Consider the following 18,553-nt stretch of genomic DNA (forward strand, 5'->3'; position numbering starts at 1 on the left):
ACCTGAATGTCCATCAACAGAGAAATGGGTAAAGATATGGTATGTGTATACAATGGAATACTACTCAGCCAAAAGAGAACAAAATAATGCAAAATTGCAGCAACATAGGTGCACCTGGAGATTATCACACTAAGTGAAGTAAATGAGAAAGACAGATACCATATGATATCACTCAAGTGTAGAATCTAAAATATGGCACGAATGAACATATGTGTAAAACAGACTCATAGACAGCGCATGCATCTTCCATTGAAGGGGGCTCAGGCGGAAGCAGTGACCAGCTCACTGGGGCGAGACAGTTTCCCTCAGGGGAGAGGGGAGAGTGCCCTGGCCTGCATTCTGGGACTGCAGTAGGCTCAGCTGTTAACTAATGTTAACAGTAATGTTCACTACTGAACATTTTTTCCATGGTTTCCAAGAACAAAGAAATCTCTTAATGAAGAAATTAAGTGGGTCTTAACAGCTAACCAGAAGGGCCCTGAGGATGCCTCAGACAAGTACTTTGGGGAAATGGTAATGTCTCAGATCCCTTGTTGATGAAGAGCTTGTGAAATGAATCCTTATTTTATAGCTGATATTATCAGAATACCTGACAGCAGATAATATCAAAATTCAGAGCCTGGTACTCTTTGTGCGTGTATATTTTACTGCTGACAACACCAGTGTTTTGTAAGTCAAGGTTATAGTCAGAGTGTGTTCTTCCAGTAGAATAAGTGCCAAATTTGTTCGCTCACTGGTTTGTTAATCTGCTTATCTGTTCGCTCATTCATTCATGGAATATTTACTGCATCGCCTGTTCTGTGCCAACTGTTATTAGGTGCTGAGTCTGTTCTTGTGAACTAGCCAAAGGCAGTTCCTGTTTGATAGAATCTCTGACTTCATAAATAGGAGAGAATCACTATATGATAAGTGGCATCAAAACTACTGAACATTTTTTTTTTCAAAATTAGATACATCCTTGTTGATTTGATTTCTGAGTTCTCAAAGGAAACAAAATCTTAGAAAATCATAGATGTTTGTCTAGTCATTCTAAATAAGGTGTTTCTTACTAGTACTGTGCCAATTATTTTTCTAAATAATCATTGAAATAAACAAGCTGTGTATCAGGAAGCAATTTAAAGATAGAAGAATGGGAATTCTTGTTTTTGCTGCTTCTAATAGAAAATTCTGTATGAATAATAAGAATAAAACAAGCTCCAAGAAATAAACAAGCAAATTCAAATGGGCAATAGATAAAGGAACAAAAAAGGATTAACTCAGCTTTCATTAATGGAAGATAATTTAAAAGCAGGTGAGATCCTAACTCTTTCCCAGCATATTTACAGAAGTTTTATGTCAAGGGGCCTAGAAGGTCCCTGCATAGGGAAGCGGGTCAGCAGCGCCCATCAAAGCTGCTCTTCTCTGTACCTTTCACCCGGTGTTTACAGTCAAGAAGCTTATTCTGAGGAAACAGTAAGCTGGACACAGAGTTCATTTCATAGATCTTCATTAGGGTTTTGTTTAGTATAGTGAAAAATTGATGCAAATAAAACAATAACCACCAACCAACTTCAGCTGGGCTTCCACCATGGCTCAGCAGGTAAAGAATCTGCTTGCAATACAGCAAACACAGGAGATGCAGGATCAGTCCCTGAGTCGGGGAGATCCCCTGGAAGAGGAAATGGCAACCCGCTCCAGTATTCTCCCTAAAAAATCCCATGGATAGAGGATCCCGGTGGGCTATAGTCCACAGGGTTGCAAAGAGTCAGACATGACTGAATGACTAATCGCTACTTCAGCTACCTCCCCCTTCCCCATCTGCACCCACCGTCTTTTTAAATCTGATCCTTCTTCATGGCAGCCTGTTTAGCCTCTCAAGCAGATGTTTACAGCTGGCACAGGGCCCATCCTACCCTCTTCTCTTAGTTCCTTCAGCTGTTTCTATCCAAAGCTGCTAAATTTTGGTATTTAATCTTGTGTGGCCATTTGTATTAATGTGAACATTCACATACTGTTTTGAAATCTGCTTCTTTCTCTCAGCAGTATGAATGAAGCATATGTTCATAATAGACTTCTCTATCTCAAAATCTTTACAAAGTACATATCTAAAACACAAATTCTTAGGGCAGTGATTCTAGAATCACTGGTTCTGAACCAGCAGCATCAGTATCACATAGAACTTGTTAGAAATTCATCACAGACCTGAGGTTCCCTGGTGACTCAGATGGTAGAGTTTGCCTACAATGCAGGAGACCTGGGTTTGATCGCTGGGTTGGGAAGATCCCCTGGAGAAGGGAATGACAACCCACTCTAGTATTCTTGCCTGAAAAATTCCAAGGACAGAGGAGCCTGGTGGCTGCAGTAAATGGGGTCACACAGAGTGGAACACAACTGAGCAACTAACACACACATCTCAGACCTGTTAAATTGGAAACAAATCGCCAAGTGATCTTGGTGCACATTAAAGTGTGAGAAATGTTTGTTTGGGTATTAACCAGATATCAGGAAAGACTGTGTTCTACACCGAAAGATGGTATTTTTGTTCATTAACGGATCAGGAAAGATTGGACCTACTTTGGGTTAAGTATTTTTATTTAATCTAGTGTTACTCAAAATTATGTAAAGAAAATCTGTTTTTTAATATATGTAATAGCCATTCAAAACACAGTTTTCCTGATTAGTCTTTCTTTTCTTTCCTCTTTGTATTTCCACATGGTAGACGAGTTGGATTTTATGTCAATACTTTCAAAAATGTCTCCAGCCTAGAAGCCAAGTTTCATAAGGAAATCGCAGTGGTGAGTAATGATGATTATTTTTCCATATGGAATATAAAGTAAGTGAACATTTATTCTGGAAGCAAATGCAATGGCATACATTAGGCAAAGGATTTACCCTCTTTCGTGTTTCTTTTAATAGTGTGTTTTGACTCTCAGTAATATTTCTACATTGTTTTGTAGTGGCTGCATGTTTCTATAAATCTGGTTCAATTTGTGCTTTCATGAACCCCTGCCTACTTGTTGCAATCATACAATCTTTTTTTTATTTTTTCAGTCAGTTTTTAAAGTTGGATTTTCAAGTCTTACCCCGAGGAAAAATTGGTCTCCAAATAGATAGTCAGCATTTGTGTCATTGAGTAATATTTTCTTAGTTCAACAGGGTGGTTGTATCACTGTATCTCTAATAGAATCAATGTAAAGTAAGTGTGTGTTTTCTCCTCTATATTCTGGTTTATATATATGTTAATTTGTGTTTGTGGCCTTACAGTTTTGACATGAATTTTAAATTGGACCCAATTCAGACATTACATTATTCTGAGACCATCCACGCTATCATAAGAATCTTAATGTTTCCATAAACAATTCCTTCCTGGGGGCAGTAGCCTGAAGTTGCAGCAGAATGACTTAAAGTTAATAGACAAATAACATCTGTCTTCCTAGCTTTGCCACAAACTGTATGAAGTGATGACGAAACTGGGCGACCAGCATGCTGACAAGGCCTTCACCATTCAAGGAGCTCCCAGGTAGGCCATGGTCGTGAGAGCCAAGTTCATGTATGTATACCTTTAAGGCAAAAATTGTTGCAACTTCTACAGCCTATACCAGCATCTTTCACTCATCCTACAAAGATCTAAAATCAAGGAATTTTTCCATCCAGAGGGTGATACCAGAACTTAGTTCTGTGCTATTACATTGACTGTTAGCCTTCAGATGTATCCTCATGGACTTTTGTCACTGCAGAGTGCTCTCTACCTCTTTTTGCTTTCCAGCTATAATGTCAATTTCTTGCATACAAATTCTAGTTGTGCACTTGTTACTTTATTTGGAGAGGAAGAGAATTCCCTGAACCCACAACAATTAGTCTTGTTATTTATTGGGTTGGCCAAAAATCTCATTCAGGTTTTTCTATTACCATATTGTGAATTTTTCTATAACATCATACATTACGAACTTTTTGGCCAACCCAATATATTGGTGTTGATACCTTTAATGCATCTTTTTTGGGAGAGGCAAAAGGAAGTAAGTGAGAGCTCACCATCATCTTCCCTCCTAACTTGACCTTGCAAACACTGCATTGTTCGGGTTTTGTTGAACATTGGTTTGTTTTTATTTTGAGTGTGCCTGTCAGATGTACCAAAGGCTCATTAATCTGTAGATGAATAGTCTACAGTGCCAGGGTTTGGATTCACAGCATCTTACTCTTATGATTTGGGAATCCCTTTTATCCATCCTTCTCAGGCATTATGTACTCAGGCTAGTGAGGCTTGGGTTGGAATTCAGAGGACTCAAATTTCAGTTTTCTGATTCTGCAGTTAATTTGCTCTGCCTTCCTGGAGGAAGTTCAATAATCTTTCTGGATAAAGGGCTCATTTTTAAAATCAATTGAAATAAAAATATGCTATTGAACTAAACAACTTGTAAGGAAATAACACAGTCCTGACATTCTATGTTTATAATTTTAGCATCCATCAATGTATACCCGCAAACCTATGCAGTTATAAAAACACAATGCTCTTACACAGGCACTGCCACCTCCACGTATTAGTGTTTGGAACCTCCTGTGCCAGGGTCCAGCCCCCACAGGATCCAGGGGAACCTGAAGGAAAAACGGTGTCAGCAGATGATTTAGAGAGAGATAAAGAAAGAATATTGTAGATAAGAAAATAGAGGAGAGAAAGAGGCTGATATTCCTTGGTTTACATAGAAAGCTAATAAAGTCTTAGAAGCCTAGGCAGAAAAGTGAACGCAGAGAGCCTCTGTGTTCCAAGGGATCAGCCTGAAAAAGAAAGTAAGAGAGAAAAAAAGAGAAAAAAAGAAAAACACAGGGTGACCAAGCTTCTTCAAGCGAGGCCCAATAGCTTTATTTTAAAAGGTACTTTTATACCTTGTCTTATACATAGAGGGAAATGAAAGATGAAAAGTCATACAGAGTCAGCCCAAACATTACATCTGTTTTGTCTTTATCGAAACCAGCATTTTTTCTGCAAACCTTTCCCATAAACAATATTGTGTACATTATCTTCTGGCCTTGGAGGCCTGTGAACATTTTATGACCCTCTTTTGATAAAGGCTTCTCAACCAGAAAACTTATTTTCCCTTGAAATGTTTTTTCTTATATTTCTAATCTATGTCAGCCTCAGAAGGTATTAAACAAGTTACATTTCTCATGGAGCAAAGGTGCAGTGAGATATAAGAAAGAACCAATTAGCTCAAAAGTCTGATGTGGTTAATTTCAAGACTACACTTGTTTTTCTTACTTTTCAACTGTGTTAACTAATGCACTCCCAGGTGCACAGTGGATAAGAGATATGGGAACTTAGCAACAAGCATGGGCCCAATAACGAAATATCCTATACCAGCACTACTCTAATAACTTTTAACTCTTTGAAAGGCTCTATGTTTTAGGCTTTCCGTGCCTCTCACAGTTGGGAGGCTGTAAATAATCATATGTGTAGCTGCAAGAGTCTGGATATACCTGCCAAGCAAGCTAGAATGCGAACAGAGGGGGTTTGATTTGAAATATTTTTCTCATGTCCAAGAGACTTATTAGCTATAGCTCTAAGTTAATTTTCTCCAGAGAAAGGTGATCAGGAATGGCCCCCTGTTAATGTCAGAGGAGTTGGTGAAAGTCATGAAATAGTAGAACAGACAGATTCTGGTTTGGGGGTAGATGCTCAAGAAAGCCTAGGGAGCCCCTTGAGTTCTGAAGCCTTGCTTAACATGACCTTGTCATGGGTGGGATCTCCTATGGTGGCTCCCGGCACTCCTGGAAACAACTAATTTTCTCATTTGATTCTATTTGGTCTAGATATACATGTAGTCCCTACCCTGGCTGCTATACTAAGTGAGCATTAAGTATATTGTCTTAGAACATTGCCTAAAAGAAGACAGGAAAGGGACAGAACTGTTGTGTCCAAACTGAGAACGAAATGTAATAAGAATATCACAGTGACATTTGGGTGATTTAGGAAGGAAGTACACGGGGAAAGGTGGCTCCCTTATACAGAGATGAAGGGACAATGGATGCATGTAAATGTATGGCTGGGCTGCATCTCAGTTCACCTGAAACTACCACAGTGTTATTATCTGCTGTGAAAGTGAAAGTTGCTCAGTTGTGTCTGACTCTTGTGACTCCATGAACTATTCAGTCCATGGAATTCTCCAGGCCAGAATACTGGAGTGGGTAGCCTTTCCCTTCTCCCGGGGATGTTCCCAACTCAGGGATCAAACCCAGGTCTCCCGCACTGCAGGCAGATTCTTTACCAGCTGAGCCACCAGGAAGCCCATTATCTGCCATACCCCAATACAAAATAAAAGTTTAAGGTTTATTTGGGGAAAAAGGTATCTGGAAATTTCATTGCTGCTGAATCAGATACAATGAAGAGAAAATGGGGCCACGACCACTTAACAAATGTTCTTCATTTTTTTCAACGTTCCTCCGCAGAACGAGGTGGTGAGTGAGCTCAGAGGGGCCTCCATTAGGCATAGATTGGTGGTCGTGCTTCCCAGGCGAGACCATGATTGGCAAGGTTCCAATCATGTGTGTGTCCGTGTCCTGTCCATGGGACCCATTCCCTCAGCCCATTGAATCTGTAGACCGTTCTGCTGTGTACGTGCTCATTTATTTGGGGGTACAGACTTGTTCCTTCAGTCTGTAGAGTTTAGAAGTTCTTAGAGAGTAGGATGTGTCCCCAGTGGTGAATTAACCATTGCATTTGGGCTGATCACGAGCATCTGGCCTGGGGCTAGGAGCGTGATGGGCTCTCAGTAAACATTACAGACTCTCATCTGTCATATAATTCGTTTGCACATGTCTGAATCGAGTTATTGTGCTGTAAGGTGTAGAAAGAGAGACAACGAATTAATTTCTAAATATTATCAGAAAGCACGTCTACCAAATCTTAATGAACATTGTCCTAGGGATGCCTTTTAATAGCCAATGTATCACTTGGTGGGGCAGGGCAGGTTTTGCTATAGATTATGTCATAGCAAGTTTCTCTTATAAACCAAAAGTGAAATTAGTTCAATTAATTCAGCTTATGTTTGGAAGATTCTTGCAGAGCGTATTTGGCTCAGTGGAAAGAACAGGAGTTCGAATTACTAAGGCCTGAATTTGGATCCACAAAATTTTCCAGTGACGTTAGGGATTTTTTTGTCCTCTCTGTGCCCCACTTTACTTACCTGTAAAGTGGAAACAATTATGCACTGGTTCTTGTGATCAGCGGAGGTAATGTATGAATGGGATCTTGCAGACAGTGGACAATAAATGGCACCAGTTATTGGATCACTGAACAGGAAGAGGGACTAGATAACCAATAGTGCCTGTCATGCCTGAGGATTTCTGTGAGAAGGAAGGCCCCTCAGAAATAAGGACCACTCTGTAGAGAGCGCCTTACTTACCCTCTGTGTTCATTCAGCGACTCGGGTCCTCTCCGTATTGCAAAGACGCCTTCGCCACCTGAGGAGGCTTCACCCATCCCCAGCCCGACAGCAAGTCCCAATCACACGCTGGCACCTGCATCTCCTGCACCGGTCCGACCTCGGTCACCCTCGCAGGTAGGAAGACATCACATGTATGAGGGGGACCAGAAGAACCCAGGCTGAGCTGACCCCACTTGGGATAACCCCATGGAGTGCAGTCATTGACAAGAGTTTTCAGTGTGAGCCTTGGCCATTGGGATCATCACTAAGGAATAAAGTTCCCTTTTTTTACTCAGATTTTTATGTTTCCTCACATAGCCTCTGCTTCAGTGGGTTGAGACATCTCTTTCCACGATCTCAACTTCCTGAGGCTCGCATGATCTCCTCTTCTCAGCATCTTGCACTTTTAAGGCTCTGTTGAATCCTACCTTCTCCACCTCCCTCCTGTTAGTCTTTAGGTAACACCTGGAGCAAGAACGGCCATGATGTTTATGTCAGTTCACTTTTTTTTTTTTATCACCCACAGCATATTGTGCACGCACTCAGCAAAAGTGATGGAACAAGTGATTGAAAGAAACAGAAAGGGCCAAGCAAAGGCAAATATAGAGAAAAACAGCCACCCTCATTATCCCTTCTTTTAGAGAAAATGAAATTCCTATGGGGAAACTTGAAATGTCTAATCCAGCTCAAGCTTTCTTGTGTATGGCTGAAACTAAAGATCGTTGCGAAAAGATGTGAACGATAGATAGAGCTCTAAAGTGCTTATTTTATTGTTTATTCACGAAGTCATGTCTGATTCTTGTGCGACCCCATGGACTGTAGCCAGCCAGCCTCCATTGTCTGTGGGATTTCCCAGACAAGAATACTAGAGTGGGTTGCCATTCCCTTCTCTAGGGGATCTTCCTGACCAAGGGATCAAACCTGAGTCTTCTGCATTGGAGACTGAATCTTTACTTTACTTTATCGGCAGGCAGATTCTTTACTGCTGAGCCACCTTTCCAAAATATGGGAGTGCAGAGTGAGGTGTGTGCTGCCCATAGTGGTCTCACTGACTCTAGTGAAATCTTGCTAGATTTTAGTTCTAGAATTCTAATGTGCTGCTGAGGTGAGAAATCATTTGCTATTGACTTTGGAGAAGGTATGGCATTAGTTTGGGCTTCCCAGGTGGTACTAGTGGTAAAGCATCTACCTGCCAATATAGGAGATGTAAGAGACGTGGGTTAAATCCCTCGGTTGGGAAGATCCCCTGGAGGAGGGCATGGCAACCCACTCCAGTATTCTTGCCTGGGGAATCCCCATAGACATAGGAGGCTGGCTGGCTACAGTCCATAGGGTCACACATTCGAACATGACTGGAGTGACTTAACCCACATGCATGCACACATGGCCTTATTTTAACTTGAGAGGCACAGGTACATTACCCCACAGTGCTGTGATATAGCACTCGTGTTAAGATGGATGGAGTCTCGTGGCCTGAATTTTCCTCATTGGACCATTACTTGTCACACCATAGCTACAAGCAGACATTCTTTGCCGGAATCAGGTGGGCTGATTTCTCAATGCAGACCAAAATTTGAATCAGGGATCAATCTCATCCCCTGGCTCTGTTCCCAAGACATTTCTGCATGTCTCGCGTGCCATCTTCCACTGAATTAAACCCTGTTTGTTTGTGTGTGATGTTTCTTAGACAAGGAAAGGGCCTCCTGTCCCGCCTCTTCCTAAAGTCACCCCAACAAAGGAGCTACAGCAGGAGAACATCATCAGTTTCTTCGAGGACAACTTTGTTCCTGAAATCAGTGTGACCACACCTTCCCAGGTGAGCACCTGGAACAGAGCTGGGATGTCCGTGGACGCTCCGTGGCAGAGGGAGTCTCAGGGCTCAGCTCTGGAGAAGGTGGCAGATGTGAGAGTCAATGGTGAAATTTAGTTGTTATTCAGGTTTGCTTTAATTACCTGATATGTCTGAAGGATTCTCAAATGAGAGATGTACAGTATTTGAAAAGACTGCTTCTTTCCATTATTAAGAGCTGTGCATCATTACTATAGAAAGTTAGGAAAATACTAAAAAGTGTAAAGTGAAGAATTTTAGTAAGCCCTTAAATCATAGCACTCTGACATAGCCACTGGTGCATTTAGGTTTGTGTGCTGTGTGTGTTTAGTCTCTCAGTCATGTCTGAGACTCCATGGATTGTAACCTGCCAGGCTCCTCTGTCCATAGAATCCTCCAGGCAAGAATACTGGAGTGGGTTGCCATGCCCCACTCCAGGGGATCTTCCCAACCCAGGGATCGAACCCAGGTCTCCCTCATTGCAGGTGGATTCTTTACCATTTGAGCCACCAGAGGTTTATTTTCTTTTATTTTTTTCTAAGTATACATCAAATTTTGCAGCACAAAATTCTGATTTCTGTTTAATCTTATTGAGCATTTTTTTCATGTTATAATATTGTCTTTTCCAAAAAAATAAAAGTTTGTCCAGAGTATTTTATCAGATGAATGTAACCAACCCCTGATGATGGTCACACTTCCACTTTTTTGTTACTTTATCAGCACCTTGGTGATATCAATATATATTAATACAGAAGTGTAATGTGTTAGTTGCTCAGTTGTGTCTGACTCTGCAAACCCCATGGACTGTAGCCCACCAGGCTCTTCTGTCCATAGAATTCTCCAGGCAAGAATACTGGAGTTTCTTTCTCCAGGGGATCTTCCTGACCCAGGGATCAAACCCAGGTCTCCTGCATTGCAGGCAAATTCTTTACTCTCTGAGCCACCAGGAAAACCTTGGTGTATATTAACACATGTTTGCACCTTTTATTATTTTTTTCATATTGCTCCTGAGTAAAGAATAGTAAAATGAAATTCAAAGAGGTGAATTTTAGGTCTTTTGACCTTTAGTAGGAGTAAATGGATCCACTTATGTGACTTGGCAAAGGGAAACACCTGTGTTCCCCCTGGTTTCAAAGACACCTGGGTGTGTGTACCCATTTATAGCTACCCTCCATGTTATACCTACACCTGTCCCAGCTTGGTTGTCCTTTGCCTCAAGGATAATCTTGACTTAGTTGCTCCTCACATCGTCAAAGTCATCGCTTTGTTAAGAGTGAATGTCCCCAGAGATCATGCCAATACCATTTCCTCCTGGTATTCTCACAGTCAGAAATAATTTTAACATTTTGCAGGGGGTACAAACATAACATTGTCATTCCTGAGTACATAAATAACAGCTCTATGTCTAACATCCCAATTACAATTGCGTCCTATCAATAATAACAGAAATCATGTACTAAAAACAGGGGCTTCAGAAAATAAAAACTTAAAAGTAGTGCAGTGGTACGCCATAATTTCTCATCTCTCTCTAGAGGGTGTTTATGGATCAGTGCAACGCCATTTGCTATTGTTTTCCTTTTGGTAAGCTAATTAGGGCTTGAAATGTGATTTAGTAGCTCCTTTGAGGAAAGGGAATTGCATGTTTATCAGTGCATGGACCAGTAATATCTGTGGATACACAGATGCCACCAGGGATAGTGGTCTTAGAGCCAAATAATCTTACCCAGCATCCACAGTGGCCCTGGCATCAAACTGGAGCAGTTTTCATGTCCAAGTTGTTCTGTGCCTTTGTACTTCTAACAGCTTGCTCTGTTTTTAGCTTCATCAGTTTTAAAGTGAGAGTGTTTTAGAGTGATAAGACCCTTACTGAAGTTGCTTTCACCTGGACCCCTCAAGAGCATCTTCTCAATTCCATCTCCAATAAAGAATATGGTCACCCAGAAGCCATGTGTGCTTAGCTGAGGACATCTCCATGTAGCAGGCAAGGCCACTGAAGTAGAGAAAATGTGACAAGTAGACTAGTTCTGAAGTAAAGACGGGGTTCAGAGATGTTCTTTCTTCGACAGTGTTTTTTTATTTGCAGTTTGCTGGCTCACATAAGGGTCCTTCACAGTGTGGGGGAGAAAAAGAATCAACACACTTTTAAAAAATACAGATGCCAGAAGAAGTGCCTAAGTCCTTCTAAGAGGGTTAACTTTGGCTGGTGTCGTTGAGTGAGAGAGATTGATGAGCAAAATCAAGAGTTAGGGGAGAGGGTGAGGAGGCACTTGTCAAACCTGAAATGTCTCCAGCTGTGGCTGCTGCAGCGACACAGTCAGCTGAGAGCGGCCCCCATCCTTGCCCCAGCTTGGCTACCCTGTGTTCAGGCTCCCGGGCTGTTGGAATGGAAAGGAAAGGCATCCTTCGACTGGCACCTTTTCTAACTTACTGGCTGGGTCAAGTCCACCAGTGTGCCAGGGGACTGTGAAGGAAGTAACCCCCAGAGACATTATGGGGGTGCATTTGGGGGGATTTATCTTGATATATAGTTTTCTTTTAATCTGGGGAGGAGGCAGAAAAGGGTTTCTATCTTTTTTTCTGGATCTAAGTGGCAACATGACTGTAGCAGGTGAACCCCAGTGTATTTGATGGGGTCAAATGATGGAAATGAGTTGGAGCATTTCCATTGACTCAGTGGCTGTGAGTCTCACATCACCATGGTAAGAGCAAGGGTAAGGCAAGGATTTATATTTCAGTCTGCTTGCTCCCTTATTGAAGGATATAATCTAGCTTTATTTAATTTTATTTCTTTTTTCTTTATAGAAGTATATTTGATTTACAGTGTTGTTTTAATTTCTGGTATATGGCAAAGTGATTCGTGTGTGTGTGTGTGTGTGTGTGTGTGTTTGTGTTAGTCACTTAGTTGTGTCCAACTGTATGCGATCCCAAGGACCTTAGCCTGCCAGGCTCCTCCATCCATGGGATTTCCCAGGCAAGACTACTGGAGTGGGCTACCATTTCCTTTACATACATATATATAATATATATTCTTTCATATATATATTATATATATGTTTTATTTTAATATTTTTAAATGTTTAATGAGTCATTTTAGATTTAACAAATAGGTTTGCGTCCTCAGTTTGCTATTTTTATCATTTGCTTAATGTGGAAGAAAAGCATTTGTATGAATCCCACCCAGAAGTTCAAGATGTGATGAATGAAACATCCCTTGTCTCTAATGGATGTATTTCATATACCCTGCTTCATCACAGTTGTAATTCTCTCTTGAGTGTGTCCTGGGGTTGGAAACAGAAATCCGTCAGGTCTACAGAGCCCTCTAATGGCCTCAACCGTAACTGTAGCATGTGGTTTCTGGAAATACGTGTATTTCCCAGAATCTTCTCTGGAAATAGCCATATCTATGTACAGGGACTTGCCTGCTTGTCTAGATCACAAGGCTGATTTTGTTTTTTTGGTTCTGTGTTTACAGAAATGGACCTGCCACAGGACATACCCACCCCTCCCTATTTTTAACTCCTAGCGACTTAAAAAAGAGATCCTGTGTGTGTGTGTGTGTGAGTATGTGCACACCTGCATTATTCTTTGAAAACAGCATTTTCCATCTAGTCCCCTGAGATCCCCTTGGTCATAGGAGGCTGGGAGGGCTGCATCTCCTTTTGCTTTTTCACAATGGAAAAGCAAAAACGTTCAGGCTCTGAGAACTTCTGTGACAAAATCCCTATTTCTTTTCTTTAAATCAGAGTTTCTCAAGTAATCTCTCATTCTCCCCCACCAGATGCTCTAAGGAAGTGGATTTTTGGTAAACATTTTTAAAAGGAAGATTGAAAAGGTATTATGTCCCTGGAAACCAAATTGTGGCAAAAAAATAAGATTTTAACAGGAGATCAAGACCAAAATAACATAATCATATATACATGTGTATAAACATATATGTGTATATAAGCACACACACACACATATATATGTGTGTATATATGTGTGCTTCTCTGCTTCCCTGGTGGCTCAGGCATTAAAGAATCCACCTGCAATGCAGGAGACCCAGGTTCTATCCCTGTGTTGGGAAGATCCCCAGGAGAAGGACATAGCAACCCACTCCAGTATTCTTGCTGGAGAATCCCCATGGACAGAGGAGCCTGGCAGGCTACAGTTCATGGGATCACAAAGAGTCAGACACGACTGAGCAACTAAGCACAGCACAGCACATATATAAGTATACACATGATTATGTTTTTTGGTCTTGATCTCCTGTTAAAATCTTGCTGCTTTTTATACAGGTGGTCAGGGGGCTCTCCATATAAACAATCTGAGTCACATGACATGAGCATGCCAGCAGCATCCTGGTGGCCAGTCTCATGGGATCCCCTGAGTGAAATGACATGCTGGCCAGCAGGAACAGTCTGCTCACCAGCCACCTTCTTGGAAGCAGGACTGGCCACCAAGTTTCAAGACAATCTGGTGGTTTATGAGTCCCAGTTTCCTGGGGCATTTGGTGGACCCTCCCTGTGGAGTTAGGGTGGGACAGTGCTCCAGAGAGGAAAGATGGGGCCATGCCCATGCAGATCTAGTCTGGGGTGTTCTGCTCTGATGGCACCGCTGTCCCCACCACCAGTGTGTGCATGCGTACTCAGTCACGTCAGTTGTGTCCATCTCTTCGTGACCCTAAGGACTGTAGCCCAGCAGTGTCCTCTGTCCACGGAATTCCACAGGCAAGAATACTGGAATGTGTTTCCATGCCCTCCTCCAGGAGATCTTCCCAACCCAAGGATAGAGTCCGTGTCTCCTGCACCTCCTGCATTGCAGGTGTATTCTTTACCACTGAGACACAGGGGAAGCCCCACCCCCCACATACACAACCAGAGTACGACCTCAAAAATTTCAAGGAAGCTGCTCAGAAGTGCAGGGACCCCTTGAGAGGCAGGTAGGGGAGCAGGGTTCCTTCTTGCTTATTTTCCTGTCAATTGGCAATGAGGCAGAAAAGATGGCTTTTTTGAGGATTTTTTTCATAGCAGATACCCCAACTATTTGGCCTAAATCTATTCTCAGCGTATTTTCTTTCTTTGATATAGCTTTCCCATTTACAAATCCAGAAGGATTATCTTTTGAACATTACAGCTTATTCCTCCAAGCCCTCCTGTCACCCTGCTGTGCTAAAAAGCAAGACATCAGCACGGCCTTTAAGTTGTGTGACTGTTGGGATTAAGTCAGCGCTATGTATTTATTTATTTACGTAAGGCTGCATCTTACATTTTAAGTTCATGAAAGCTTCCTATCTTGCCTAGTAAATCAAATCAAAATAAAATTTTCAGCTTGCAAAATACGTTCACAAGATGGCCCTTTTTCACCCGTTCTGATGGGGCCAGCCTGAAATTATTTACATGTGCACCACTCACTTCCTGGGTATCTGTAACCTGCTTTCAAATACCATGCTGGCTATTCTGTTCAATATAGCAAATTTCTGGACCAGCTGCTGCTTCTTTCAGTGGATATTTATTTCAAAGTAAACACATTAAAATTCTTTGAGGACAAGGAATTAATAAGATGAAAATTGGAGGAAAAAATTAGTGCCTTTCAACTCCAGAGTCAGTCAGTATGGGTTGAAATTTATTTCTTTACATATGGCGGTACAGTAGTTGAAAAATATAGCTTTATTCTACTTAATTGCCTTTGTACCTTTGTGAAAAATGACTTGTCCATCTGTGTATGGTTCTGTTTCTGGGCTCTGTGGTTTTCCTTTGATCCTTTACCTACCTTTGTGCCAGGACCACACTATCTTGATGACTGCCTCTTTATGCTGTCTTGAAACCAGAGAGGGTTAGTCCTTCAACTTTGTTATTCTTTTTCAGAATTGTTGTGGCTATTCTAGGTTCTTTGAGTTTCCATACGAATTTTAGAGTCACTTTGTAAGTTTCTACAAACTTTCAGGACATTGGATTTGATTTCTAGGTTTGTTGTAATAAAGCACCACAAATTGGGTGGCTTAAAAGAACAGGCATTTATTCTCTTGCAGTTCTGAGGCTAGACGTCCAAGATCAAAGTGTCAGCAGAGCCATATTCCCTCTGAAGGCACTAGGGGAGGGTTCTTAAATGCCTCTCTAATTTCTGGTGGTTCCTGGAAATCCTTGGTGTTCTTTGGTGTGTAGACCCGTCATCCCACTCTGCCTGTCATCACACTGCATTTTCCCCATGTGTCTCTGTGCTCTGTGTCTTCACACGGCATTGTCCTTGTGTCTGTGTATCCAAGATTTCCTCCTCTGAAAAGGACGCCAGTCACTGAATTAAGGCCCATCCTAATCCGGTGTGACCTTATATTAATTTCATCACATCTGCAAAGACCCTATTGCCAAATAAAGTCTCATTCAGAGGTTCCTGATGGATGTGAATTTTATAGGGGACTAAGAGGGCACAGTATTCAACCCAGTACAAATGATTGGCTATTGCATTGATTCTACAGATGAATTTGGGGAGCTGTGATGTCTTAATATTCATTGGAAGGACTGATGCTGAAGCTACAATACTTTGGCCACCTGATGTGAAGAGCCAACTCATTAGAAAAGACCCTGATGCTGGGAAAGATTGAGGGCAGGACGAGAAGGGGGTGACAGAGGATGAGATGGTTGGATAGCATCACAAACTCAATGGACATGAATTTGAGCAAGCACCAGGAGATCGTGAAGGACAGGGGAGTCTGCCGTGCTATAGTTAATGGGTTTGCAGAGAGCTGGACATGACTTAGGGAGTGACCAACAGCAATGACATCTTAATAATATTGAATTGTCTGACCTATAAATACAGTATATGTATCTATCTATCTATATCTTTTTATGAAGATCTCTATTTTTGCCATGATTTGTTATGTTTAGTGCACAGGCATTTCACATCATTTGCTGTGTTTATCCCTAAGTATTTCATGCTTTTAGTGCTACTATAAATAGTATTTAAATTTTTCAGTTTCTGGGGTTTTATACTATTAAATATAAATATAACTGATTTTTATGTGTTGATGCTAACATGCAAAGTGTTGCTTGCAATCTTGTTAAACTCAATATTAGAGCCTTAGCCTTTTTGTAGAGTTCATTGGATTTTCTATATGGGCGATCATATCTTCTGTGAATAAAGATAGTATCAGTTCTTCCTTCGTAATCTGCATGCTTTTTAATGTGAACTAGGTCAAATTGGGTCATAGTGTTGCTTATATCTTCTAAAATCTTAATTTATTTTCTGTTTGTTCTACTATTGAAAGTGGACTATTGAAAAATCCTCTGCAAAATTAAGCATTTTTCTATTTCATTTTGTTGTTTTCTTGGCTCTTGCTTCATAAATTTTAAAACTATAATTGAATGCACACGTTTAGGAATTTGCTTCTTTCTATTTCAGGAAATGACCTTCTTTATCCCTGATTATACCCTTTGATTTGAAATCTACTTTGTTTGTTGTTAAATGTAACTATTCCAGCTTTCTTTTTGTTAGGTTAGTATGTTTATCTTTTTCTCTCCTTTTACTTTTAATCTATTTGTGTGTACATATTTGAAGCTAGTTACCTGTAGATAGTATCGAGTTGTCTTGATTTTTAAAATTCAGGCAGTCTCTGTCTTTCATTATATTATTTAGAGCATTTTCATTCAAGGTGGTTGTTCATATGGTGAAGTAAAATCTAGCACTTTGATCATTTTTTGTCCTGTTTTAGCCCTTCTACTTCATTTATCTGCCTTATTTTGAATTAATTTATCATTTTTATTATTCTCTTCTTTCTTTTTTTTATTAGCTATACTTAACTATTTTGTTATTTTAGTGGTTGCTTTAGGACATAAATAACTTGTAACAGTCTACCTTCAAACAGTAGTATACTATTAAGGGTATGGTATAAAAACCTCACAATAGTATATTTATATTTCTTCCTTTCTGATTTTTGTACTGTTTTGTCATCAAGTTTACTTTTTAATATGAAGTAATTTCACATTCGTTTGTTATTATTTTTGTTTAAGCAATCAATTACTTTTTAAGAAGATGTAAATAATAGCCAAAGTCATATATACTTACCCACGTACTCCTATTCCTGATCCTCTTCATTTCTCTATGTGGATCCGAATTTCTATCTGGTATCACTTCTTCTGCCTAAGAAATGTTCTTTCATGCTAATTCTAATGCAGATCTGATGGTGATAAATTGTTTCTGCTTTTGCATGCCTGAAAAAACTCTCCATCTCATTTTTGTGTTTTAAAAATATTTTCAAGAGGCACAATATTCTAGCTTCTTCCTCTTAGTACTTCAAAGATATTGATTCACTATCTTTTTGCTTTCATTATTTCTGATGATAAATCTACTATTAATTTTATGTCATTCCTTGTAAGTGACATGTCTTTTTTGCTGGCCACTTTTAAGAATTTCTCTTTAACTCTAGTGTTGAGAAATTAGTTATGATGGGCTCAGATGTACTCCGTGTGTCTCTCATCCTCTTTGGCCGGTGGCTGGACAAAGCTTGTACTTTTCATGAATGGCAGGAATCCGAGAAAAGCAAGTCAACTGTTCAAGCACATTTCAATCTTTTGCTTGCATTATGTTCACTAACATCCCTTGGCCAAAGCATGACACACGGTCACCCCCAAGTCACAGGATAAGGAAGTAAACTTCATCGATCATGAGGTCAAGGCAAAGCTCACCATAAGGATTATGCTCAAACTGTACACCTATACTGAAAGAAGTCCAGTAGCTTAACTGTAAACTTCAGATGTCCCCAGCAAAAGCTGCTTCATGAAGTATAGCACAGAAGATTATTATCATTGGTGGTGTTTCCCATTGGGTATCTTCCCTCACTGTGGTCTCCACACCTAGTCTCCTTTCCTAGATGCATATCCCAGGTCACCTCTTCCAGACTTTCAATGGTAAAACAGTAGTTGACATCAGACTCCCAAAATGCTTTACAAATGTTGGGACCTCATCAGATGTACTCCAGTGGTGAAGCAGGTGTAAGGAATGAGAAAAGATTAATTCCCTTCTGTTATGTTAGGGAAAATTACATGTCACTGTGTTTTGACACGTAGAGACAGCACTGTGAGTACTTCAGTGCTCTTTTATAAAGGGATACTGCATAAACAGGCAACCCTTTTCCTACTCTTTTTGTAGCTCTATTAAATTATGATTTCATATGAGTGCCTTAAGGGATAACTCTCAAGATGGAAGCAAAACCAAATAGATATCAAGCCCAAAGTAGCAGTTACACATTTTGAAGGCAGCCAAACTGGTATAGTGGATATTTAATGACAGTCATTTTACACAGATCCACATTGTTACTAATAGCAGGCTTCCATTTCCATTTTGAATATTTTCA

General features: G+C 40.5%; 1 protein-coding gene across 1 annotated transcript in view; it reads left to right on the top strand.

Annotated features, from left to right (window-relative positions):
- Positions 1 to 18,553, top strand: part of AMPH (amphiphysin) — a 205,970-nt gene that overhangs the window by 141,831 nt on the left and 45,586 nt on the right. Inside the window, exons 8-11 of the mRNA XM_068972726.1 lie at positions 2,699 to 2,774; positions 3,417 to 3,499; positions 7,394 to 7,532; positions 9,085 to 9,213. Coding sequence (XP_068828827.1) covers positions 2,699 to 2,774; positions 3,417 to 3,499; positions 7,394 to 7,532; positions 9,085 to 9,213 — 427 coding nt within the window. The remainder of the gene's footprint in view (positions 1 to 2,698; positions 2,775 to 3,416; positions 3,500 to 7,393; positions 7,533 to 9,084; positions 9,214 to 18,553) is intronic.

The sequence above is a fragment of the Capricornis sumatraensis genome, chromosome 5, assembly GCF_032405125.1.
Source record: "Capricornis sumatraensis isolate serow.1 chromosome 5, serow.2, whole genome shotgun sequence".
Lineage (NCBI taxonomy): Eukaryota > Metazoa > Chordata > Mammalia > Artiodactyla > Bovidae > Capricornis > Capricornis sumatraensis.